This window comes from Ranitomeya imitator, chromosome 4, assembly GCF_032444005.1.
Source record: "Ranitomeya imitator isolate aRanImi1 chromosome 4, aRanImi1.pri, whole genome shotgun sequence".
In the NCBI taxonomy this organism is placed as follows: Eukaryota; Metazoa; Chordata; class Amphibia; order Anura; family Dendrobatidae; genus Ranitomeya; species Ranitomeya imitator.
The window spans coordinates 504017669-504043958 of NC_091285.1; the positions used below are offsets into that span (position 1 = coordinate 504017669).

Below are 26290 nucleotides of genomic sequence, written 5' to 3' on the forward strand. Positions count from 1 at the left end.
AGATTAGTTCCTTTAGGGGTCTAGTTTCCAAAATGGGGTCATATGTGGGGGATCTCCAATGTTTAGGCACACAGGGGCTCTCCAAACGTGACATGGTGTCCGCTAATGATTGGAGCTAATTTTCCATTTAAAAAGCCAATTGGCGTGCCTTCCCTTCCGAGCCCTGCCGTGCGCCCAAACAGTGGTTTACCCCCACATATGGGGTATCAGCGTACTCAGGACAAACTGGACAACAACATTTGCGGTCCAATTTCTCCTATTACCCTTGGCAAAATAGGAAATTCCAGGCTAAAAATCATTTTTGAGGAAAGAAAAATTATTTTTTATTTTCATGGCTCTGCATTATAAACTTCTGTGAAGCACCTGGGGGTTTAAAGTGCTCAATATGCATCTAGATAAGTTCCTTGGGGGGTCTAGTTTCCAAAATGGGGTCACTTGTGGGGGAGCTCCAATGCATAGGCACACAGGGGCTCTCTAAACGCGACATGGTGTCCGCTAACAATTGGAGCTAATTTTCCATTCAAAAAGTCAAATGGCGCGCCTTCCCTTCCGAGCCCTGCCGTGTGCCCAAACAGTGGTTTACCCCCACATATGAGGTATCGGCGTACTCGGGAGAAATTGCCCAACAAATTTTAGGATTCATTTTATCCTATTGCCCATGTGAAAATGAAAAACTGAGGCGAAAAGAATTTTTTTGTGAAAAAAAAAGTACTTTTTCATTTTTACAGATCAATTTGTGAAGCACCTGAGGGTTTAAAGTGCTCAATATGCATCTAGATAAGTTCCTTGGGGGGTCTAGTTTCCAAAATGGGGTCATTTGTGGGGGAGCTCCAATGTTTAGGCACACGGGGGCTCTCCAAACACGACATGGTGTCCGCTAACGATGGAGATAATTTTTCATTCAAAAAGTCAAATGGCGCTCCTTCCCTTCCGAACCTTACCATGTGCCCAAACAGTGGTTTACCCCCACATGTGAGGTATCGGCGTACTCATGAGAAATTGCCCAACAAATTTTAGGATCCATTTTATCCTGTTACCCATGTGAAAATGAAAAAAATTGAGGCTAAAAGAATTTTTTTGTGAAAAAAAAGTACTTTTTCATTTTTACGGATCAATTTGTGAAGCCCCCGGGGGTTCAAAGTTCTCACTATGCATCTAGATAAGTTCCTTGGGGCGTCTAGTTTCCAAAATGGGGTCACGTGTGGGGGAGCTCCAATTTTTAGGCACACGGGGGCTCTCCAAACGTGACATGGTGTCCGCTAAAGAGTGGAGCCAATTTTTCATTCAAAAAGTCAAATGGCGCTCCTTCCCTTCCAAGCCCTGCCGTGCGCCCAAACAGTGGTTTACCACCACATATGAGGTATCAGCGTACTCAGGACAAATTGGACAACAACTTTCGTGGTTCAGTTTCTCCTTGTACCATTGGGAAAATAAAAAAAATGTTGCTAAAAGATAATTTTTGTGACTAAAAAGTTAAATGTTCATTTTTTCCTTCCATGTTGCTTCTGCTGCTGTGAAGCACCTGAAGGGTTAAAAAACTTCTTGAATGTGGTTTTGTGCACCTTGAGGGGTGCATTTTTTAGAATGGTGTCACTTTTGGGTATTTTCAGCCATATAGACCCCTCAAACTGACTTCAAATGTGAGGTGGTCCCTAAAAAAAATGGTTTTGTAAATTTCGTTGTAAAAATGAGAAATCGCTGGTCAAATTTTAACTCTTATAACTTCCTAGCAAAAAAAAATTTTGTTTCCAAAATTGTGCTGGTGTAAAGTAGACATGTGGGAAATGTTATTTATTAACTATTTTGTGTCACATAACTCTCTGGTTTAACAGAATAAAAATTCAAAATGTGAAAATTGCGAAATTTTCAAAATTTTCGCCAAATTTCCGTTTTTATCACAAATAAACGCAGAATTTATTGACCTAAATTTACCACTAACATGAAGCCCAATATGTCACGAAAAAACAATCTCAGAACCGCTAGGATCCGTTGAAGCGTTCCTGAGTTATTACCTCATAAAGGGACACTGGTCAGAATTGCAAAAAACGGCCAGGTCATTAAGGTCAAAATAGGCTGGGTCATGAAGGGGTTAAGGATAGGAAAAAAAACGCATGCGTTTTTTTTGTGCTAAAACGCAGTGGCAAAAAACGCAAATGTGAAACCAGCCTAAGGGGGTGATAAAGGGGGGGTTTATTTACTTTTTTTTTACATCGCTGTGATAGACCCTATCACAGTGACCAAAATGAACCAATAGGGAAAATCTTCCTATTGTTTCCAGGTGCCGCCGACAGATCTAGGTGGGCGTAATGCACATGTTCCCGCCATTTTGTTCCTGGGAGAAGATGGCGGCGCCCATGGAAGGAAGCAGGAGGGCCGAGGAGCTCGGGAGGTACCGGGGGGTGGATAGGAGACCCTATTTCTCTCTCCTCTGATCACATCAGAGGAGAGAGAATTTTTTTTATTTTTTTTACGGCCACTGTTATACAGTTAATAACAGCAATCACAAAACCGGGGTCGGTAAAACCCGACCCAAATCATGTTCTCTGGGGTCTCGGCTACCCCCGGCAGCTGAGACCCCAGAGAAAATCCAACTCTGGGGGGTGCTATACAAGTTTTCCACAGCGCCGTTAATTAACGGCACTGTGGTTTAAGTACCCTAAATTGCCGCCTTGAGAAGGCGTATCGGCGGTCATTAAGGGGTTAAAGGCACACGATGGCTGATTATACACGGGCAAAGATGAGCCTCTGTGCGAGCCTGCATCAAAGGCAGGGACGCGACATAAGACGTAAGTGTACTTCCCATGTTGTTGTGAAGGAGTAAAATCGTATATATTAGAAATTTGTTTAGATTATGACAATTAAATAGATGGGGATTTAGGATGAAAATGACTTTGTAGGCCGGACCACCCTTTAAGAATAAGAAAACTGCTTCCAAGGCATCCACCACTGTCAAGACGCATTATGCTTAACTCAAAAGAAACATTTTCTATTGACACTCATGTTGTGACTGGTGGGTCCTATGGTATTTTTCTTATACTCGTTCATTTATAGAAAATATTTGTTCAGAATTTCGTCTTGAATAGTGGAACTATTTTTATCTGCTTTTTTTTATTATTATTATTTTTACACCGCACCTATTAATCATTTATAGAACCATTCACAGTTTCTTATGTTGCGGAATTACAATATATCCGTAAAAATACTGATGCTATACTGTCGTCCAATTTTGTTGCGCACTCATTGACTTTAATGGACAAGTGTGTCATCCAATTTAAGGAATACACTAGTGCATGTTGCAATTTTTTTCCACACGCAGGTTCGGTCAGGGAAAAAATTCTAGACTGCCCCATTCAGTAACATTGGTCTGAGTGATTTCTGTTTTTTTCACAGACAGCACTCGGAGCGAAAATATGGTTGTGTGAATGATCCCTTATTGTATCTATTTGCAGTCATGTGGACACTGTAGTTGGATACCACCTATCACTTGCTGTGCAATTTGTGGCATGAGTTTATATGTAGGGGGTCCAAAATCTGGGTTTTTTCAATACCTTCAGCCTTACAAGTTGTTGCATAAAGGTGATTTTTACTAATAGTTTGCTGCCCTATGTACCTTTGCCTCATAGTGGGGCTTTCATTGTCATACCACGTGCCCCATTTTGTCTCCTGTGACTGTGTTCGCTCATCTGCATGTATTCTGTGATATATACATTTATGCATTATGGTTTCTAAACAGAATTTTCTTTTTTCTTGTATGTGTGGTGCTTCACAAGGTCTTGGCCTATCCCAGGATGTTGCAGGAGCTACCTTTATGGCAGTAGGAAGTTCTGCACCAGAGCTAGTCACAGCATTTCTAGGTATGTGATATACAATAGGTTTGGGAATGGTTACCAAAATGTTCTAAAATAGATCTCTGCTGTTGTCTACTACTTTTAGATTGATGCTCTATCCTTAAGATAAGGCATCAATGTCTGATCAGCTGGGTCCGGTACCCCCCCCCCCCCCCCCGATCAACTACTAGCCAGAAGTACTTACATGAAGAGCTTGGCCATCTACTTGTAGTGGCCAGGGCTTGTTACTGCACATCTGCCTCCTTTGAATTGAATAGGAGACGGATGTGTTGTATCCCACCATAGCACCTACAAGCTCTGCAAGCAAGCACTTCCGGCCAGCGGACGCTGCCACCAGTAGATGCTGATCTGCGGGAATGCCGGATTCCAGGCGATCAGACATTGGTGCCCTATCCTAAGGATAGGGCATCAATGTAAAAGTAGTGGACCACCTCTTTAAGGATCCGGCACATTCAATTTCGGGCTGCCGATCCATATGTTCCCTAGAGATAAGCTGTTGTCAGAGGGGTCTGAAAGTGACTCTCTCATAGAAAACACTAGAGTACTCGGGGGAGGAAGCGCTCCTGTGTATGGGAGAGTTGGGGAAGAGAGCTGCCAGTAGAGCAATTGGGTAAATTATTGTCAGCAAATTACTATATGTGTAAAGGAGGCTATGGAATGGGCCCCTTGACAAGCTGATCATAAAGTGCACCATGACATGTCTAGATTCAGCTTTTGTCTGTTAGATCAGCCAGTTAGTGCTAGGGTTGTTTTGTACCTTCTGGATCTCCCTCCCTCATAGACTGGGGGGTCTCAGTCAGGAGTGATATGAATGGGAGGGCATCAGTCTGGAGTAATATGAATGGGGGGCACAGTCAGGAGTGATACGATTGAGGGCCTCAATCAGCAGTGATATGAGTGGGGGGAGCTCTGTCAGGGATGATATGAGTGGTCTTGGAGGCTGTCCATCAGTCATTTAGAGGTGAATGAGGTCCTTCCTTTTTTTTTCTATCCATATCACCCCAACTTGATGAGGGCTTACCACACTCACACTTAACTGTTGCAGCAGTTTAGTTATGGATTAATGGGTCATATACTATCGCCATTAAGGACATAACCAGTGGAAGGCCCCACTCCCAACACCGCCATGTTTAGTAAGTGTACACCATGTTCCAAATTATTATGCAAATGATATTTTTCTCGGATTTTCCTAAATGGTCGGTGCAAATGACAGTCGGTCTAATAAGTCATCACACGTTAGAGTATACATCGAATTTTATTGGAAAAAACACCCAATGGTAACAGTGTAATCTCCAAAATGAATAAAACCTCAAAATGCACTGTTCCAAATTATTAGGCACAGTAGAATTTCTAAACATTTGATATGTTTTAAAGAACTGAAAATGCTCATTTGTTGAATTTGCAGCATTAGGAGGTCACATTCACTGAACACAAAAAGCTATTTAACCCCAAAGCATCCTAACAGGCCAAGTTACATGTTAACATAGAAACCCTTCTTTGATATCACCTTCACAATTCTTGCATCCATTGAACTTGTGAGTTTTTGGAGAATTTCTGCTTGTATTTCTTTGCATGAAGTCAGAATAGCCTTCCAGAGCTGCTGTTTTGATGTGAACTGCCTCCCACCCTCATAGATCTTTTGCTTGATGATACTCCAAAGGTTCTCTATAGGGTTGAGGTCAGGGGAAGATGGTGGCCACACCATGAGTTTATCTCTTTTTATGCCCATAGCAGCCAATGACTCAGAGGTATTCTTTGCAGCATGAGATGGTGCATTGTCATGCATGAAGATGATTTTGCTCCTGAAAGCACGTTTCTGCTTTTTATACCATGGAAGAAAGTTGTCAGTCAGAAACTCTATATACTTTGCAGAGGTAATTTTCACACCTTCAGGAACCTTAAGGGGCCCTACCAGCTGTTTCCCCATGATTCCGGCCCAAAACATAACTCCTCCACCTCCTTGCTGACGTCGCAGCCTTGTTGGGACATGGTGGACATTCACCAACCATCCACTACTCCATCCATCTGGACCATCCAGTGTTGCTCGACACTCATCAGTAAACAAGTTTGAAAATTAGTCTTCATGTATGTCTGGGCCCACTGCAACCGTTTCTGCTTGTGAACACTGTTTAGGGGTGGCCGAATAGTAGGTTTATGAACCAAAACAAGCCTTTGAAGGATCCTACAAAGTGATGAGCGAGTGTACTCGTTGCTCGGGTTTTCCCGTGCACGCTCGGGTGACCTCCGAGTATTTATGACTGCTCGTAGATTTAGTTTTCATCAAGGCAGCTGAATGATTTACAGCTACTAGCCAAGCTGAGTACATGTGGGGATTGCCCGGTTTCTAGGGAATCCCGACATGTAATCAAGCAGGCTAGTAGCTGTAATTCTATATAAACCGAACAAAACAGGGTACGGAATAGTCATATTAGCTAGAAATTCACAGTTCATTAAAGTGACAGTGCACAAGAATCCATACCAAACAAAGAGGGACTATAAATCTATAATTTTATTAAAGAGAAATATCACAAAATATAAATACATATAAGAGACAATAGCAACCAATGGTGAAAGAACAGCTAAAAGATAGGCGCCTAAGATGGTATAACAGGGCGCTAAAGGAGAACACATGTATCACTGCTGCAGACCCCACTACCACTCATATGTCAGATGCCATGAATAGGCACCAGAGCCACTAATGATAATTCCGTAATGATACCTGAAAGATTGGCTAATAAAGCACCCCAGGTCTAAGATCCATATCATATGATGTAATGCAGTGCGGAAAAAGTAATAGACGTTATGCCGAAACTGACTAATAAACGTTACCTTGGGATGTCATGGCAGAGGAGTGCGGGCGTGCAGCAGGTTAAAGGGAGCCTCGACGCGCGTTTCACCACCTTGGCTTCGTCAGGAGCTGTAATTCATTCAGCTGCCGTGATGAAAACTAAATCTCTGAGCAGTCATAAATACTCAGAGGTCTCCCAAGCGTGCTCGGAAAAACCCAAGCAACAAGTACACTCGCTCATCACTAATCCTACAACTTGAGGTTCGAGGGACCCTAGAGGCACCAACAGCTTCAAATATCTGTTTGCTGGTTTGTAATGGCTTTTTAGCAGCTGCTCTCTTAATTTGATGAACTTGCCTGGCAGAAACCTTCCTCATTATGCCTTTATCAGCATGAACACGTCTGTGCTCAGATTCAGCCACAAATCTCAACAGTACGATGATCACGCTTAGATTTTCGGGAAATATCTAATGTTTTCATCCCTTGACCAAGGCATTGCACTATTTGATGCTTTTCTTGAAAACTGTGGACTGCTTAATAATGTGGAACATCATTTTTAAGTACCGTAGTTTTCCTTTAATTAGAATCCCCTGGAAAACTAATTCTCACTTGTGTTTAAGATTGATTTCAGTGATCCATCGAGCCCTGAGACACAATAGCATCCATGAGTTCATTTGAAAAATGAAACAATTAAATCTTTGACACTTAAATCCAATTTGCATAATAATTTGGAATGCGGTGTATTTTCTCTTGTACAAAATTTGCTGACAATTTTTTTTTTTGCAGTTTACATGTAGGAAAGTAAATTTTTCTATAGATTTTGTTGTGAATGTTCCACAGTTTTCACCCTCTGCTTTGAAAAGCGTGAAATCTGAGATGAATTTTCCAAAAATAAATTACATAATGCAGATCTTCTATTCAGAAATTTTCCACAATGTGTAAATGAGCTTTGTAATAGCTGTTACTATATTACGCTGCATTTATTTCTCACACGTTTCTGGTGGAATAAACTAATATGCAAGTGTGAATCTAGCCTGAGCATTGTAGGGGAAATGGCCCCCAGTAATTTACGGGAGTTATGTAGAGCTCTCTAAATACGTATGGATGGGAGGTTATACAGTGAAGGAAATAATTATTTGATCCCTTGCTGCTTTTGTAAGTTTGCCCACTGACAAAGACATGAACAGTCTATACTTTTAAAGGTAGGTTAATTTTATTATTGAGAGATAGAATATCAAAAATAAAATCCAGAAAATCACATTGTATGAATTTATTTAAGTTTATTTCCATTTTGCAGTGAGAAATACGTATTTGATTCCCTACCAACCATTAAGAGTTCTGGCTCCTACAGAGTAGTTAGACGCTCCTAATCAACTCATTATCTGCATTAAAGGCAGCTGTCTTACAAAGTCACCTTTATAAAATACTCCTGTCCACAGACTCAATTTATCAGTCAAACTCTAACTTCTACAACATGGGCAAGACCAAAGAGCTTTATAAGGATGTCAGGGACAAGATCATAGACCTGCACAAAGCTGGAATGGGCTACAAAACCATAAGTAAGACGCTGGGTGAGAAGGAGACAACTGTTGGTGCAATAAGTAAGAATATGTATGAAATACAAAATGACTATCAATCGACATTGATCTGAGGCACCATGCAAAATCTCACCTCCTGGGTATTCTTGATCATGAGGAAGGTAAGAGAGCCTAAAACTACACAGGGGGAACTGGTTAATGATCTCAAGGCAGCTGGGACCACAGTCACCAAGAAAACCATTGGTAGCACATTACACCGTAAAGGTTTAAAATCCGGCAGTGCCCGCAAGATCCCCCTGCTCAAGAAGGCACATGTGCAGGCCCGTCTGAAGTTTGCCAAGGAACAGCTGGTTGATTCTGTGAGAGATTGGGAGAAGATGCTGTGGTCAGATGAGACAAAAATTTAGGTCTTTGGCATTAACTCAACTCGCCGTGTTTGGTGGAAGAGAAATGCTGCCTATAACCCAAAGAACACTGTTCCCACTGTCAAGCATGGAGGTAGAAGCATTATGCTTTGGGGTGTTTCTCTGCTATGGGCACATGACTAATTCACCACATCAATGGGAGAATGGATGGAGCCATGTACCATAAAATCCTGAGTGACCACCTTCTTCCCTCCGCTAGGACATTAAAAATTGGTCGTGGCTGGGTCTTCCAGCAAGACAGTAGTCCAAAACATACAGCCAAGGCAACAAAGAAGTGGCTCAAAAAGAAGCACATTAAGGTCATGGAGTGGCCTAGCCAGTCTCCATACCTTAATCCCATGGAAAACTTAATGGAGGGAGTTGAAGTTGGGAGTTACCAAGTGACAGCCTCAAAATCTTAATGATTTAGAGATGATCTGCAAAGAGGAGTGGATCAAAATTCCTCCTGACGTGTGCGCAAACCTCATTATCAACTACAAAAAACGTCTGCTGTGCTTGCCAACAAGGGTTTTGCCACCAGGTATTAAGTCTTGTTTGCCAGGGGAATGAAGTACTTATTTCTCACTGAAAATGCAATAAATCTATATAATTTTATACAATGTGATTTTCTGAATTTTATTTTTGATATTCTAGCTCTCAATGTTAAAATTAACCTACCCTAAAAATGATAGACTGTTCATGTCTTTGTCAGTGGGCAAGCTTACAAAATCAGCAAGGGATCAAATGATTTTCATTCACTGTAGTAAGGGAAGGTACGTACAGTGTTTTAAGTATGGTGGACCCAAGAATGATTTTCTCCCATGTACTCAACGTGCTCCAGTCTGACACTGCCTTTTCAAGGCATTCAACACACTTGAGTTTTGCCTATTATATGGGGTGTGATGGGGGTTGTTGGGACAGCTCTGGCTTATGTTCACATGATGGATAGCTGAAAACCACAACCAAAAAAAAATATGTGGTTTTACCATACTTTCCAGGGCAGTAATAGCCACATGTGAGATCAGGGTAACGCTGCATAACATTTTTTTTTCTTTTAATCTTTTGATTTTCTTTTTTTTTAACCATTCCTCAACTGTTTTGTTTGGATATACCATTACAGAAAGAAATGCTGTTCAATTCAACTGCAATGGAGATAGTGAAAGTGCTTAAATAATACCGGATTCATGAGTCTTCATACATAAAGAATGTTAGATCTAAAGCCAATAGAATTTACAATTCAGATACATATTATATGTAATCCCCATTAATTGTATTTTTTTTCTTTGTTTTGCAGGTGTGTTTGTCACCAAGGGAGATATTGGAGTGAGCACTATTGTTGGCTCAGCTGTGTACAATCTCCTTGGGATATGTGCTGCCTGCTGCCTGTTATCATCTACGGTATAGTACTCTGTACAGCTTTTCTTTTCAGCTCGTTGTATATTGTATATTTTATAGGATATTTTATGCAGACAAGAATCCATGAAAATTGTATATCAGGAGTAAAATAAACATCATACATGTCATTACTTAGCGATAACACAATTGCTCCATATTATTGAAATGTGAATGTAAGCAAAAGATGTTTAGTGAAAAATCTATTTGCTATGCACAGGACATTGTTTTAGTCACTCACGTACAGTCCTTTACATCATTTTAGCTATTTGAGTTTTAGGATGGCTCAGAAAGCAATTTATGAAATTTGTATGCTACACAATATATACTGTAGTTTTAAAAACCGCTTACACATGTGCTCTGTGCTGACAGAGGAAGAGAAGAAAGCATGTGTTAGAACACAGAACAAGTAATGTACGCCATATTACGATTTGGAAGGGGTATTCCCATCTCCAGGATCCTATCTCAATATGTAGTAGCTGTACTAATAATCATATTAGCGAATACCTCCAATTAGAAATGTTGAATAGTTCTTCTCATTTGCTATGACGCTTACCTCATGTAGGGCATTGTAGTAACTTAAGTAACCATGGTTACGACCACTAAGAGCTGTGTACCTAACTGTCACTATATCAGTGGTTGTAACTATGGATACCTTAGCTATTGCAATGCCCTACATGGGGAAGCGAATTAGAAGAACTATACTACATGTCTAATTGGAGGTATTTGCTAATATTATTACATCTACTACATATTGGGATAGGATCTTGGAGATGGGAATACCCCTTTAATCGTTCAGCTACTGCCACATGTGGTTTTTGCCCTAAATGGATAAATAAAAAAATTAAAAAACTCTACACCACTTGGACAGGTAAGTGAAAATCATGCTCTATTTTGTCAATTTGGATGTGGGCACAACAGACTATAAACTATATTGGAAATCTTTTGGAAAGGCTTTTCTGATCTCACAGGATAGTTTTATATATTATGACTCGTGCACAGAAATGTCATAAAAATATGTACATGATCACTTAAAGGGGTTGTCCGGTCTAAAATGAAAAGTCAGCAGTCTGTGAAAGTCTGTGTGATTGCAGAATAGTGTACTCCCTTTTAAACCCCATTAGCTTTCTGAGATCATGATAGTGTGGTCCTGATGTTTGCCATGGCAATTCAAGGCCAAATAGCGTCTGCCGTATATAGATGCCTGTTAAGATGTTAGCAACATTTTTCGTCTTGGGGTATGTGTCCACGGGCCGGATTACATCCGGATTAGCTGCAGATTGGATGCTGCGTACAACCACAGCGTTCAATCCGCAGTGTCCAGATGTTACAGCATAGTGGAGGGGATTTTATGAAATCTTGTCTCCGCTATGCGTGCGAACACACATCCGGCGGTCCTGCGTTTACGAACATGCAGCGCGTCTTTTTAGAACGCAGCATGTCTGTTTACCTTGCGGTGATGCTCCGTCGCCGCAAGGTAAATCACAGGGCCCTATGAATGGGGTGCGGAGATTCCGGATGTGTGCAATGAACACATCCGGAATCACAGCGCGTACAGAAGGGGGCGGCTCTTTGGGCGGAGCGGGTTTTCCGCTCCGTCCAAAGCACCGTCAATACGGAACGTGGAAACTGGGCCTAATTTCTGAAATGTTTTGTGTATTTTTTTTCTAAAAATGTTTCCTAAATTTACGATTATCATAAAATGTAATGTGTGTCACAAAAAACAGTCTCAAAATCATTGACATATGTTAAAACATTCCAGAGTTATTGCCACATAAAGTGACACTGGTCAGATTTAAAAAAAAATTAAGTTAAGATATGAAAAATAATAATAATAATTTTATTTATATAGCGCCAACATATTCCGCAGCACTTTACAAATTTAAGAGGGGACTTGTACAGACAATAGACATTATAGCATAACAGAAATCACAATTCAAAATAGATACCAAGAGGAATGAGGGCCCTGTTCGCAAGCTTACAAACTATGAGGAAAAGGGGAGACACGAGAGGTGGACGGTAACAATTGCTTTAGTTATTCGGACCAGCCATAGTGTAAGGCTCGGGTGTTCATGTAAAGCTGCATGAACCAGTTAACTGCCTAAGTATGTAACAGTACAGAAGAAAAGGTAAATGAGATCCAGCTCCTTAAAACGTGACATTTATTGATATCCAAACGATAAAAGTTACACGCATGGGTAAGTCATACAGGCTCCCTCCGGTATGAAGCCCCTGTAGCTGAAAAGGCTAAACGGCAACGCGTTTCGATCCGGAGATCTTTTTCACAGCCATATCCTGGTCTGGTAAAATTATCCTATATAGGGAGACTCCTCCAATCAGGTTATCCTAATAGGTCACATGACACTATTCCAGGTCCTATTAAGTAAAATCATTCAAAAAATCTAAAATAGATATATAGTAAAACTATAACACCTCCTATCTAACAATAATGTAACATTGTTTCATTCCGCTTATTTAACCCCATCGGTGATCGGGTATTTAAATGGAATATCCAGAAAGCCTCTCGCGTTAAAAGCCACCTCCTGGCGTCTCCACCCCGCGGAGGAACATAAACTTTTTCTATTCCCTGAATTTGGAAACTAGCAATGCTGCGACTATGATGGATCACAAAATGACTAGATGCTGCCGATATATTTCTATTACCACCCTGTACATTTTTGATGTCGTAAAGATGTTCCCTCGTACGTGTTTTAAGCTTCCTAGTAGTGCACCCTACGTATGATAACTTACAATCTGTACAATTAATTTTATATACCACATTGGCATGATTGCAGTTGATGTACTGTTTTATATTGAATTCCATTGTGCTTTCCATATTTTGGAACACTTTAGATACAAGGGCATGTTTACATGTACTGCAGTTATTTGTGCCGCATCTGAAAAAACCTGGGTAATTGAGCCATGTTTTCAGACCCTTGTCAGGGCGAAATATATTAGATGCCACTTGATTCCCAATGGTAGGAGCCCTTCTAGATACTACATTAATGCCCGCACTTAATATATCATATAACTGATCATCTTCGTACAGGATGGGTAAGTATCTATGAATAATGTCTTTGATTTTTCCATATTGTGGGCTATATTGAAAACAAATATATGGTTTGTTCTCCCTATTTTGATTTATATTTCCATAAGTTGTAATTAATTCCTTTCGATCTTTTTTTTTCCACAATTTTTTTCGCCCGATTTATTGTCCATTGGGGATATTTGCGATTTTTAAGTTTTCTCTCTATTTGTTCATATTCTCCTATAAGATCCCCCTCTACACTACAGTTTCTTTTTATTCTAGTGAATTTGCCCACTGGGATAGCCTTTATAGTATGTTTATTATGGCTACTATTGGCATGAAGGATAGTATTTCCTCTGATCGGTTTGTGGTATGTTTTAGTAATGATATGTTTGCCAATTTGACCCGTCAATTCCAAATCCAAAAATGAAACACCAACTCCATCCCACTTGTGGGTAAATTTAATGTTATATGTGTTGTCGTTGAGGTAATCTATAAAGTGTGGTATGGCAGATAAATCACCCCCCCAAATAATGAGGGTGTCATCTATGTATCTGCCATACCACTCCACCTGATCCAAAAACGGATTGGTGGCCGAAAAAATGTATTCCATTTCCCAAAACGACATCACAAGATTTGCGAGGGAGGGTGAATATTTGGCACCCATAGGTACTCCCGTTAATTGAACAAAAAATTGGCCATCAAAAAGAAAGAAATTATTGGTTAACAAATATTGGATAACCCCTAACATATATTGGACTAAATCCTCTGAGTAGTTGCTAAATTTAGCGAGATGGTATTGAATTGCTTTTAGGGCTAGGCTATGTGGAATACTCGTATAGAGTGACATAACGTCACAACACAGCCAGGAGTAATTGTCCTTCCATATTTTGTTATCCATAATTCGTAGGACTTCTTTGGAGTCCCTAATATACCCAGGATTGCGTTTCACTAGGGGTTGGAGAAGGGAATCTACCCATTGGCATAGTCTTTCATTGCAGGATCCAATACCGGATACTATGGGACGCATGGGGGGGATCCCTTCTGTCTTATGAATTTTGGGTACCCCATAAATAATTGGAAGAACTGAATCCATTGTCATCAGATATTCCTTTTGTTTATTGTCTATTATTGCCAAACTATGTCCCTCCATAATAATTTTATCTCTTTTACTTATAATTACTTGCGAAGGATTGCACTTTAATTTTTTGTATGTATTTTGGTCAGACAACATTTCCAACATTTTAGCCTGGTAATCACTAGTATTTAGCACCACTACCACCCCTCCCTTATCCGACATTTTGATCGTAAGCTCTGTCATGTCTTTAAGTTCCTTGATTGCATTTTGGAGTTTTCTAGATATATTTCTATGGTTATTCTCGCCAATCTTATTACAGTTGTTATATAATTGTCTCAGTTCTTTTTCTACTCCCTCTTGAAACTGATCCATACATTCTGATCTCCTATGCACTGGGTAATAGTAAGGATTTTTAGTGTGGAAATTCCGGGAGCAATTAACTTTATCTAATTCTACCTCCCCATTGGAACTTAGATCTTGTAATGTGACCAAGGATACTTGTTCCCTAAAGTCCATATTAATAAATTCATTTTCCACTGTCGGTTGGGAGATAGTTTCTTCCTGAGTTTGATGCTCCCCATCATAATCTCCACATAAGAAATTTTTTTTTATAGTTAAATTTCTGATAAATTTGTTAGTATCCATAATAGTCGTAAATAGATCAAAATTTCGATCCGGAACAAAATTTAGACCCAAGGATAAAACCTGGGTCTGCTCCACCGTAAGTTTTTTAGATGATAGGTTGAGAACATTGGTGTATTTATCTATTTCCTCTGCATCTTTTTGTTGCGCGTCACCATGCCGCTTACATCTATGTTTTCTCCCCCCCCCCCGCCTTTTGCGTTTTTTGACTGTCCACAGGCGTTTCTGGGGGTACTATCTCTATTATCATTTAGAGAGATGTCTGAAGTGCTGCCTTGATTGTCCGTTGATTCCTGATCTGAAGACGAGAAATAGACATGAGATTTGTTCATTTTCTTTTTATAGTTTTTCCGTCTCTGGTGTAGCTGGCTTTGTTTTAAAATAGATTTCGGGGTTTTGTTATCATAAGTCCAATTGCCCCAATCGTAAACCTTGTTGGTACCATAATCATTGTGGTCTCTGGTGAATTTGCGTTTTTTACACTCCATAATTTGTTCCTCCAACATTGCAACTTTCTCATTAATCTTGGTCATTGAATCCTCAAATCGTGTGTCCGTTTTATATTCTGTCAATGCAGCATTCACCTTGTCCATCTCTTGTTGGATATTTTTTATTTTTTCATCTTCATATTTAATGATGAGTTTCATAAGTTTGTGTGAACAATCACTTAGAATTAGATTCCACTCCTCATTGAATTCGTCTGAATACATAGTTGTAGGTAGTTTTTTGATACGTAACCCTCGTGGTATCATATTTTTATCCACATAGTTTTTTAACGTGGTTTGATCCCACCACACCTTAGTTTCCTGCATCATGAGGGTTTCCATTTTATGTATATTTTCATTAAAAGGTGCAAGATTGATGTTATTTTCTTGCTGGGTGGAAAACACCTGTGCTGCCTTTCGTAGTCTTTCTCTGGATAAATCTGTAGCCATGCTACTATAGGAGGTGATAAAAAGCCTTCAGCTTGGGGCATTCAAAACCGGTACAATTAAAGTCCAAATATATGGGGAGTCTCCCCATATAGGATAATTTTACCAGACCAGGATATGGCTGTGAAAAAGATCTCCGGATCGAAACGCGTTGCCGTTTAGCCTTTTCAGCTACAGGGGCTTCATACCGGAGGGAGCCTGTATGACTTACCCATGCGTGTAACTTTTATCGTTTGGATATCAATAAATGTCACGTTTTAAGGAGCTGGATCTCATTTACCTTTTCTTCTGAGGATTTTTTCGTTTGCCTGCAACGGAGATCCGTGCACCTGCGATCGTCATTGGTGAGCTGGCTTTTTTTCTTCTATAATATTTATGTAACAGTACAGACACAGAGGGCTATTAACTGCATAAAGTGTATGAGAACATGATGCGAGGAACCGGATTATGGTTTAAGTTTTTTATGTTTGTTTTTTTTTAATGGGCCACACAGGGATAGTTAGGTTAATGCGTTGAGGCGGTAGGCCAATCTGAACAAATGCGTTTTTAGGGCACGCTTAAAACTGGGGATTGGGGATTAATAGTTTTAACCTGGGTAGTGCATTCCAAAGAATCGGCGCAGCACGTGTAAAGTCTTGGAGACGGGAGTGGGAGGTTCTGATTAAAGTAGTGAAAGAAGTGTTTCCTCTTCCGCACCACTTATTGATGTACAGTCTAAAGGTACCATCACATTAAGCGACGCTGCAGCGATATAGGCAACGATGCCGATCGCTGCAGCATCGCTGTTTCGTCGCTGTGTGGTCACTGGAGAGCTGTCACACAGACAGCTCTCCAGCGACCAACGATGCCGAAGTCCCCTGGTAACCAGGGTAAACATCGGGTTACTAAGCGCAGGGCCGCGCTTAGTAACCCGATGTTTACCCTGGTTACCATTGTAAATGTAAAAAAAAAACAAACAGTACATACTTACATTCCAGTGTCTGTCCCCCGGCGTCAGCTTCCCTGCACTGTGTCAGCGCCGGCCGGCCGTAAAGCAGAGCGGTGACGTCACCGCTGTGCTTTACGGCCGGCCGGCGCTCAGTGAGTGTGGGAAGCTGACGGCGAGGGGACAGACACCGGAATGTAAGTATGTACTGTTTTTTTTTTTTTTTTACATTTACAATGGTAACCAGGGTAAACATCGGGTTACTAAGTGCGGCCCTGCGCTTAGTATCCCGATGTTTACCCTGGTTACCAGTGAAGACATCGCTGAATCGGCATCACACACGCCGATTCAGCGATGTCTGCGGGAGATCCAGCGATGAATAAAGTTCTGGCCTTTCTGCTCCGACCAACGATGTCACCGCAGGATCCAGATCGCTGTGGCGTGTCAAACACAACGATATCGCTATCCAGGACGCTGCAACGTCACAGATCGCTATCGATATCGTTGTTAAGTTGTTCAGTGTGAAGGTACCTTAACCTATTGTACTGTATTTGACTTCATCACACCCCAAAATCAATGCAGACAACACTCCAGACCCCCTAAGTAAATACAAACCACTCACACAGGCATCAGTCAATGTATATTATACTAAGGGAGGACACTGCAAGTAATAAAAAAAGACGCCACACATAATGGAAGGCACTGCATTAATGGGGGAATCAAAGGTAACTGGACTGTGTGAAACACATCTCAGTGGCCCTCAGCCCAGGTTTTGTATTGTCTTGTATATATACCGTATATACTCGAGTATAAGCCGAGAATTTCAGCCCATTTTTTTAGGCTGAAATTGCCCCTCTCAGCTTATACTTGAGTCATTCCCAGGGATCGGCAAGGGAGGGGGAGCGGCAGCTGTCTAATAATACTCACCTGCTCCTGGCACGGTTCCTGGACGTCCCTGGTTCTCCGGGCACTGACAGCTTCTTCCTGTATTGATTGGTCACATGGTACCGCTCATTACAGTAATGAATATGCGGCTCCACTCGGGTGGAGGAAGAAGCTGTCAGCGCTCGGAGAGCCAGGGACCTGCAGGGACCGCGCCGGGAGCAGGTGAGTACGACGGGGGCAGTGCGCTATATTCACCTGTTCCACCGTCAGGCGCCACTCCGTCTTCCGCATCCTCTGCAGTGACGCTCAAGTCAGAGGGCAGAAGACTCAACTGCGCCCAGCGATGGAACGCAGACAGGTGACTATAGCAAGTGCTGGGGGCCTGAGTGACGAGAGGTGAGTATGTGATATATATATTTTTTTTATCGCAGCAACATATGGGGCAAATGTGTCTATGGAGCATCTTATGGGGCCATAATCAGCATTTGTTCAGCATTATACGGGGCAAATATTTCTATTGAGCATCTTATGGGGCCATGTGCAGCATTATATTGGGCACATATCTCTATGGAGCATCTTATGGGGCCATAATCAGCATTTGTGGAGCATTATACGGGGCAAATGTGTTTATGGAGCATCTTATGGGGCCATAATCAGCATTTGTGGAGTATTTTACGGGGCAAATGTGTCTATGGAGCATCTTATGAGGCCATAGTGAGCATTTAAGCAGCATTATATGAGGCAAATGTGTCTATGGAGCATCTTATGGGGCCATAATCATTTGAGCAGCATTATATGGGGCAAATGTCTGTATGGAGCACCTTATGGGGCCATAATCAACATTTGTGCAGCATTGTATGGGGCAAATGTCTCTATGGAGCATCTTATGGGGTCATAATCAACATTTGTGCAGCATTATATGGGGCATATTTTAATATGGAGCATCTTATGGGGCCCATTATGAACTGTATGGAGCATTAAATGGGGCTCCTGATTCAATATGGAGATTCAAAAACACTTAACCTGCTGTTGTCTCAATTATCTCAATTAATTTTACTTTTATTGGTATCTATTTTTATTTTTGACATTTACCGGTAGCTGCTGCATTTTCCACCCTAGGCTTATACTTGAGTCATTAAGTTTCCCAGGTTTTTTTGTGTGGCAAAATTAGGGGTCTAGGCTTATACTCGGGTCGGCTTACACTCGAGTAAATACGGTACTTGTATACCTGCCTGTTGTCATTTGTACCATGTGAAACTACACCTACGAGTATAACCTTTATAATAGTAAGGTTATGCTGGGAGTTGTTTTGCAAACAAAAGTGTCATCACCAGTCTTTACTTCAAGACAATGACATTGACTGATCAATCGTGGTCAGAAGCCCAATACAGATTTACATTCAGTGACTTACTGATGTCTATGGGGTTATTGTACATAAGTACAAATATGCCCCTCAATGTATCATTCAAATAAACTTTCCACTCAATGTGTCCTTGCATTAAAAATTCCCCCCACTGTGTTCCCTAAACACAACGAACTCCACAATGTGCCTGCTCCATAAATGATTAACCACTAAGTCCACTAAGCATATAATTTGTCACTATGCACCCAATGAATATATTTCTAGCTACTGAGCCCCCTCCCCTGAATATAAATTAAGCCACCACTTTGCCCCCTGAATAAACATGTAACCACCACTGTGCTCTCTGAATAAACATTTAGCCACCACTGTGCCCCCTGAGTAAGCACTCGCCTCCCGTCAGACATTCCCATGTCTTTCTGCTCCCTTCTGAATGCTTCTATATTTAATTATTTAATTATATCCACATCTCAAGGATGCAGATCTAATTGAAAATATCAGCAGCAATGCCAGACAGCATGATCCGCTCTCTGTGTGGCACTGCATAGATGACAAAACCGTCAGAATGTCTAAGGGGAGCTGGGGTCGAAGGGGTAAGGTTTCTCCTTGTGGAGAGTGACATACCAGCTCTGGCTTGTCAAGGTAAGGAGGCTTATTCGCCGTGCAATGCTCCTCTGGGAATTTAATATGCAAATTGCCTTTTCAGAGAAAACTGACTTGTAGGATCGCTACTACCAACAGGTGGCGTTATAGAGTTAAGTCCTCTACTTAACTCTATAACGCCACCTGTTGGTAGTAGCGATCCTACAAGTCATAATCAACCCTTTAACGAGTCGTGCAATATGACTTGGGATAAAAACCAAATCAGTATCTCAATTCGCAGACATGGTACTTCCAACTGGTGGCGCTATAGAGTTTAAGTCCTCTTTTTCTCTGAAGAGGCAATTTGCATAAGGGGAGCTGGGAACCAGACCCGTTGGCGTCACTGGTGTTTATTCCGGGTCAGTTAAGTCTTTCTAGTGTCCACAACCATGCTATGATGTCTAGCACTATCAGCATGTATATTCTGTTGGTAGAGGCAAGTTGAATCCTGTGTGATTCTATTTCTTCTTTAAAAGAAATCCTCTATTTTTCTTTTCTCTCCTCAGATTTGCAAGTTAACGTGTTGGCCGTTATTTCGTGATTGTGTTGCATATGCTGTTAGTGTAGGAGCAGTAATTGCCATAACATTTGATAATCGTATATACTGGTGAGTAACCTATTGCAGTACTCATTATGTCATTCAGTGTTTCTGTATGTTTTTACCAATTAAAAGGCTTTTTCAATCCTTTTCCTGCTCTCCTTTTATAAAGGAGTGTTCCCATGACGGCTATTTCTGGGTGAAAAATGGATATCTGCCTCTTTACCCCTGCCGCAAAAATAGCAGAGTAGGCTGCTAATTCTGTGTACATAACTCCCATCACTTATGTAGGAATTTAGCTACATTCACACACCAGTTGTCATCGTAGCCATGCTTTCTGATTTTACCTCTGACAGCACATTGATCCAGATGCATCCATTTTAAAACAGAGCCATGTTTCTGATCCACAAGCTCATGGCCTACGCTCATCCATTTTGGACGTCCGATTTGGCCATTAACCCCTTTACCCCCAAGGGTGGTTTGCACGTTAATGACCGGGCCAATTTTTACAATTCTGACCACTGTCCCTTTATGAGGTTATAACTCTGGAATGCTTCAACGGATCCCGGTGATTCTGACAATGTTTTCTCGTGACATATTGTGCTTCATGATAGTGGTAAAATTTCTTTGATATTGCCTGTGTTTATTTGTGAAAAAAACGGAAACATGGCGAAAATTTTGAAAATTTCGCAATTTTCCAACTTTGAATTTTTATGCAATTAAATCACAGAGATATGTCACACAAAATACTGAATAATTAACATTTCCCACATGTCTACTTTACATCAGCACACTTTTGGAACCAAAATTTTTTTTTTGTTAGGGAGTTATAAGGGTTAAAAGTTGACCAGCAATTTCTCATTTTTACAACACCATTTTATTTTAGGGACCACATCTCATTTGAAGTCATTTTGAGGGGTCTATATGATAGAAAATACCCAAGTGTGACACCATTCTAAAAACTACACCCCTCAAGGTGCTCAAAACCACATTCAAGAAGTTTATTAACCCTTCAGGTGTTTCACAGGAATTTTTGGAATGTTTAAATAAAAATGAACATTTAACTTTTTTTCACAAAAAATTTACTTCAGCTCCAATTTGTTTTATTTTGCCAAGAGTTACAGGAGAAAATGCACCCCAAATCTTGTTGTACAATTTGTCCTGAGTACGCCGATACCCCATAAGTGGAGGTAAACCACTGTTTGGGCGCATGACAGATCTTGGAAGCGAAGGAGCGCCATTTGACTTTTTAATGCAAAATTGACTGGAATTGAGATGGGACGCCATGTTGCGTTTGGAGAGCCACTGATGTGCCTAAACATTGAAACCCCCCACAAGTGACACCATTTTGGAAAGTAGACCCCCTAAGGAACTTATCTAGAGGTGTGGTGAGCACTTTGACCCATCAAGTGCTTCACAGAAGTTTATAATGCAGAACCGTACAAAATAAAAAATATTTTATTTTTCACAAAAATTATCTTTTCGCCCCCAATTTTTTATTTTCCCAATGGTAAGAGAAGAAATTGGAACCAAAAAGTTGTTGCACAATTTGTCCTGAGTACTCTGATACCCCATATGTGGGGGTAAACCACTGTTTGGGCGCATGGGAGACCTCTGAAGGGAAGGAGCGCCGTTTGACCTTTGAATGCAAAATTGATAGGAATTGAGATGGGACGTCATGTTGCGTTTGAAGAGCCACTGATGTGCCTAAACATTGAAACCCCCCACAAGTGACACCATTTTGGAAAGTAGACCCCCTAAGGAACTTGTCTAGAGGTGTGGTGAGCACTTTGACCCACCAAGTGCTTCACAGAAGTTTATAATGCAGAGCCGTAAAAATAAAACAACATTTTTTTCCCACAAATATTATTTTTTAGCCCCCAGTTTTGTATTTTCCCAAGGGTAACAGGAGAAATTGGACCCCAAAATTTGTTGTGCAATTTGTCCTGAGTGCGCTGATACCCCATATGTGGGGGGGAACCACCGTTTGGGCGCATGGGAGGGCTCGGAAGGGAAGGAGCGCCATTTGGAATGCAGACTTAGATGGAATAATAATAATAATAATAATAATTTTTATTTATATAGCGCCAACATATTCCGCAGCGCTTTACAAATTATAGAGGGGACTTGTACAGACAATAGACATTACAGCATAACAGAAATACAGTTCAAAACAGATACCAGGAGGAGTGAGGGCCCTGCTCGCAAGCTTACAAACTATGGGGAAAAGGGGAGACACGAGAGGTGGATGGTAACAATTGCTTTAGTTATTCGGACCAGCTATAGTGTAAGGCTCAGGTGTTCATGTAAAGCTGCATGAACCAGTTACCTGCCTAAGTATGTAGCAGTACAGACACAGAGGGCTAATACTGCATAAAGTGTATGAGAACATGATGCGAGGAACCTTTTTTTTTTTTTTTTTTATTATAAATAGGCCACACAGGGATCGTTAGGTTAATGCATTGAGGCGGTAGGCCAGTCTGAACAAATGAGTTTTTAGGGTACGCTTAAAACTGTGGGGATTGGGGATTAATCGTATTAACCTAGGTAGTGCATTCCAAAGAATCGGCGCAGCACGTGTAAAGTCTTGGAGACGGGAGTGGGAGGTTCTGATTATTGAGGATGCTAACCTGAGGTCATTAGCGGAGCGGAGGGCACGGGTAGGGTGGTAGACTGATACCAGGGAGGAGATGTAGGGTGATGCTGAGCCATGGAGTGCTTTGTGGATGAGGGTAGTAGTTTTGTACTGGATTCTGGAGTGGATGGGTAGCCAGTGTAATGACTGGCACAGGGTAGAGGCATCGGTGTAACGGTTGGTGAGGAATATGATCCTGGCTGCAGCATTCAGGACAGATTGGAGCGGGGAGAGTTTTGCAAGAGGGAGGCCGATTAGTAGAGAGTTACAATAGTCCAGACGAGAATGAATAAGTGAAACAGTAAGAGTTTTTGCAGAGTCGAAAGTAAGAAAAGGGCGAATTCTAGAAATGTTTATGGAATGGTCTGCAGGCGTCACATTGCGTTTGCAGAGCCCCTAATGTACCTAAACAGTAGAAACCCCCCACAAGTGACCCCATATTGGAAACTAGACCCCCAAAGGAACTTATCTAGATGTGTTGTGAGAACTTTGAGCCCTCAAGTGTTTCACTACAGTTTCTAACGCAGAGCCGTGAAAAAAAAAATAAAAATTCCCCCCAAAATTATTTTTTAGCCCCCAGTTTTGTATTTTCTCGAGGGTAACAGGAGAAATTGGACCCCAAAATTTGTTGTCCAATTTGTCCTGAGTGCGCTGATGCCCCATATGTGGGGAGGAACCACCGTTTGGGCGCATGGGAGGGCTCGGAAGGGAAGGAGCGCCATTTGGAATGCAGACTTAGATGGAATGGTCTGCAGGCGTCACATTGCGTTTGCAGAGCCCCTAATGTACCTAAACAGTAGAAACCCCCCACAAGTGACCCCATATTGGAAACTAGACCCCCCCACAAACTTATCTAGATGTGTTGTGAGAGCTTTGAGCCCCCAAGTGTTTCACTACAGTTTATAACGCAGAGCCGTGAAAATTAAAAAATCTTTTTTTTCCCACAAAACCTATTTTTTAGCCCCCAGTTTTGTATTTTTCTTAAGGGTAACAGGAGAAATTGGACCCCAAAAGTTGTTGTCCAATTTGTCCTGAGTACGCTGATACCCCATATGTTGGGGTAAACTCCTGTTTGGGCACACGGGAGAGCTCGGAAGGGAAGGAGCACTGTTTTACTTTTTCAACGCAGAATTGGCTGGAATTGAGATCGGACGCCATGTCGCGTTTGGAGAGCCCCTGATGTGTCTAAACAGTGGAAACCCCCCAATTATAACTGAAACCCTAATCCAAACACACCCCTAACCCTAATTCCAACGGAAACCCTAACCACACCTCTAACGCTGACACACCCCTAACCCTAATCCCAACCCTATTCCCAACCGCAAATGTAATCCAAACCCTAACTTTAGCCCCATCCCTAACTGTAGCCTTAACCCTAACTGTAGCCTTAACCCTAACTGTAGCCTTAACCCTAACTGTAGCTTTAACCCTAACTGTAGCCTTAACCCTAACTGTAGCCTTAACCCTAACTGTAGCCTTAACCCTAACTGTAGCCTTAACCCTAACTGTAGCCTTAACCCTAACTGTAGCCTTAACCCTAACTGTAGCCTTAACCCTAACTGTAGCCTTAACCCTAACTGTAGCCTTAACCCTAACTGTAGCCTTAACCCTAACTGTAGCCTTAACCCTAACTGTAGCCTTAACCCTAACTGTAGCCTTAACCCTAACTGTAGCCTTAACCCTAACTGTAGCCTTAACCCTAACTGTAGCCTTAACCCTAACTGTAGCCTTAACCCTAACTGTAGCCTTAACCCTAACTGTAGCCTTAACCCTAACTGTAGCCTTAACCCTAACTGTAGCCTTAACCCTAACTGTAGCCTTAACCCTAGCTCTAACCCTAACCCTAGCCCTAGCCCTAGCCCTAACCCTAATGGGAAAATGGAAATAAATACATTTTTTAAATTTTTTTTTATTTTTCCCTAACTAAGGGGGTAATGAAGGGGGGTTTGATTTACTTTTATAGCGGGTTTTTTAGCGGATTTTTATGATTGGCAGCCGTCACTCACTGAAAGACGCTTTTTATTGCAAAAAATATTTTTTGCGTTACCACATTTTGAGAGCTATAATTTTTCCATATTTGAATCCACAGAGTCATGTGAGGTCTTGTTTTTTGCGGGACGAGTTGACGTTTTTATTGGTAACACTTTCGGTCACGTGACCTTTTTTGATCGCTTTTTATTCCGATTTTTGTGAGGCAGAATTAGCAAAAACCAGCTATTTATGAATTTCTTTTGGGGGAGGCGTTTATACCGTTCCGCGTTTGGTAAAATTGATAAAGCAGTTTTATTCTTCGGGTCAGTACGATAACAGAGATGCCTCATTTATATCATTTTTTTATGTTTTGGCGCTTTTATACGATAAAAACTATTTTATAGAAAAAATAATTATTTTTGCATCACTTTATTCTGAGGACTATAACTTTTTTATTTTTTTGCTGATGTTGCTGTATGGCGGCTCGTTTTTTGCGGGACAAGATGACGCTTTCAGCGGTACCATGGTTATTTATATCTGTCTTTTTGATCGCGTGTTATTCCACTTTTTGTTCGGCGGTATGATAATAAAGCGTTGTTTTTTGCCTCGTTTTTTTTTCTTTTTTCTTACGGTGTTTACTGAAGGGGTTAACTAGTGGGCCAGTTTTATAGGTCGGGTCGTTACGGACGCGGCAATACTAAATATGTGTACTTTTATTGTTTTGTTTTGTTTTATTTAGATAAAGAAATGTATTTATGGGAATAATATTTTTTTTTTTTTTTCATTATTTAGGATTTTTTTTTTTTTTTTTTTACACACTTGTAAAAAATTTTTTTTACTTTTTTACTTTATCCCAGGGGGGGACAATACAGATCGGTGATCTGCCAGTTTGCACAGCACTCTGACAGATCACCGAACTGTCAAACAGCGCTGCAGCGTTACCAAGTGCCTGCTCTGAGCAGGCACTTGGTAAGCCACCTCCCTCCCTGCAGGACCCGGATCCGCGGCCATCTTGGATCCGGGACTTGCTGCAGGGAGGAGGTAAGAGACCCCCGGAGCAACGCGATCACATCGCGTTGCTGCGGGGGTCTCAGGGAAGCCCGCAGGGAGCTCCCTCCCTGCGCGATGCTTCCCTGCACCGCCGGCACATCGCGATCATGTTTGATCGCGGTGTGCCGGGGGTTAATGTGCCGGGGGCGGTCCGTGACCGCTCCTGGCACATATTGCCGGATGTCAGCTGCGAAAAGCAGCTGACACCCGGCCGCAATCGTCCGCGCTCCCCCCGTGAGCGCGGCCGATCGCCTATGACGTACTATTCCGTCCTTGGGAAGTAAAGCCCACCCCACATGGACGGAATAGTACGTCTAATGGCAGAAAGGGGTTAAGATCTATGAGGATTCGTTAAACACAAATGAAAAATGGAAGACAGACTTTGTACTTATGTCTTTCATCCAGTTTTTAATTGATCCATTGGTAAGTCAAGTGATAAATAAAAGTTCAGAAACATTACCGACTTCAGTTGTTAAAAATAGATGAGAAAAAAATGGATGCTACACCTTATGCAGACGGCTGATACAAGAGAGAAAAATGGTCTGTATAAGGCTACTTTCACACATCAGTTTTTTTGTTTTAGGCAGAATCTGGCAATTTTTTTCAAAAAACAGATCCGTCGCAAATAGTGAAA

The 26290-nt window shown here is 41.4% G+C and overlaps 1 protein-coding gene across 5 annotated transcripts in view; it reads left to right on the forward strand.

Annotated features, from left to right (window-relative positions):
* SLC24A5 (solute carrier family 24 member 5) overlaps positions 1-26290 on the forward strand; it is a 164227-nt gene that overhangs the window by 79429 nt on the left and 58508 nt on the right. For 4 of the 5 annotated variants that reach the window (XM_069766017.1, XM_069766019.1, XM_069766021.1 and 1 more), the window contains 3 exons: positions 3771-3854; positions 9873-9976; positions 19969-20069. In XM_069766017.1, the coding sequence (XP_069622118.1) occupies positions 3771-3854; positions 9873-9976; positions 19969-20069 (289 nt within the window). The remainder of the gene's footprint in view (positions 1-3770; positions 3855-9872; positions 9977-19968; positions 20070-26290) is intronic. The other variant, XM_069766018.1, reaches the window with a different exon arrangement.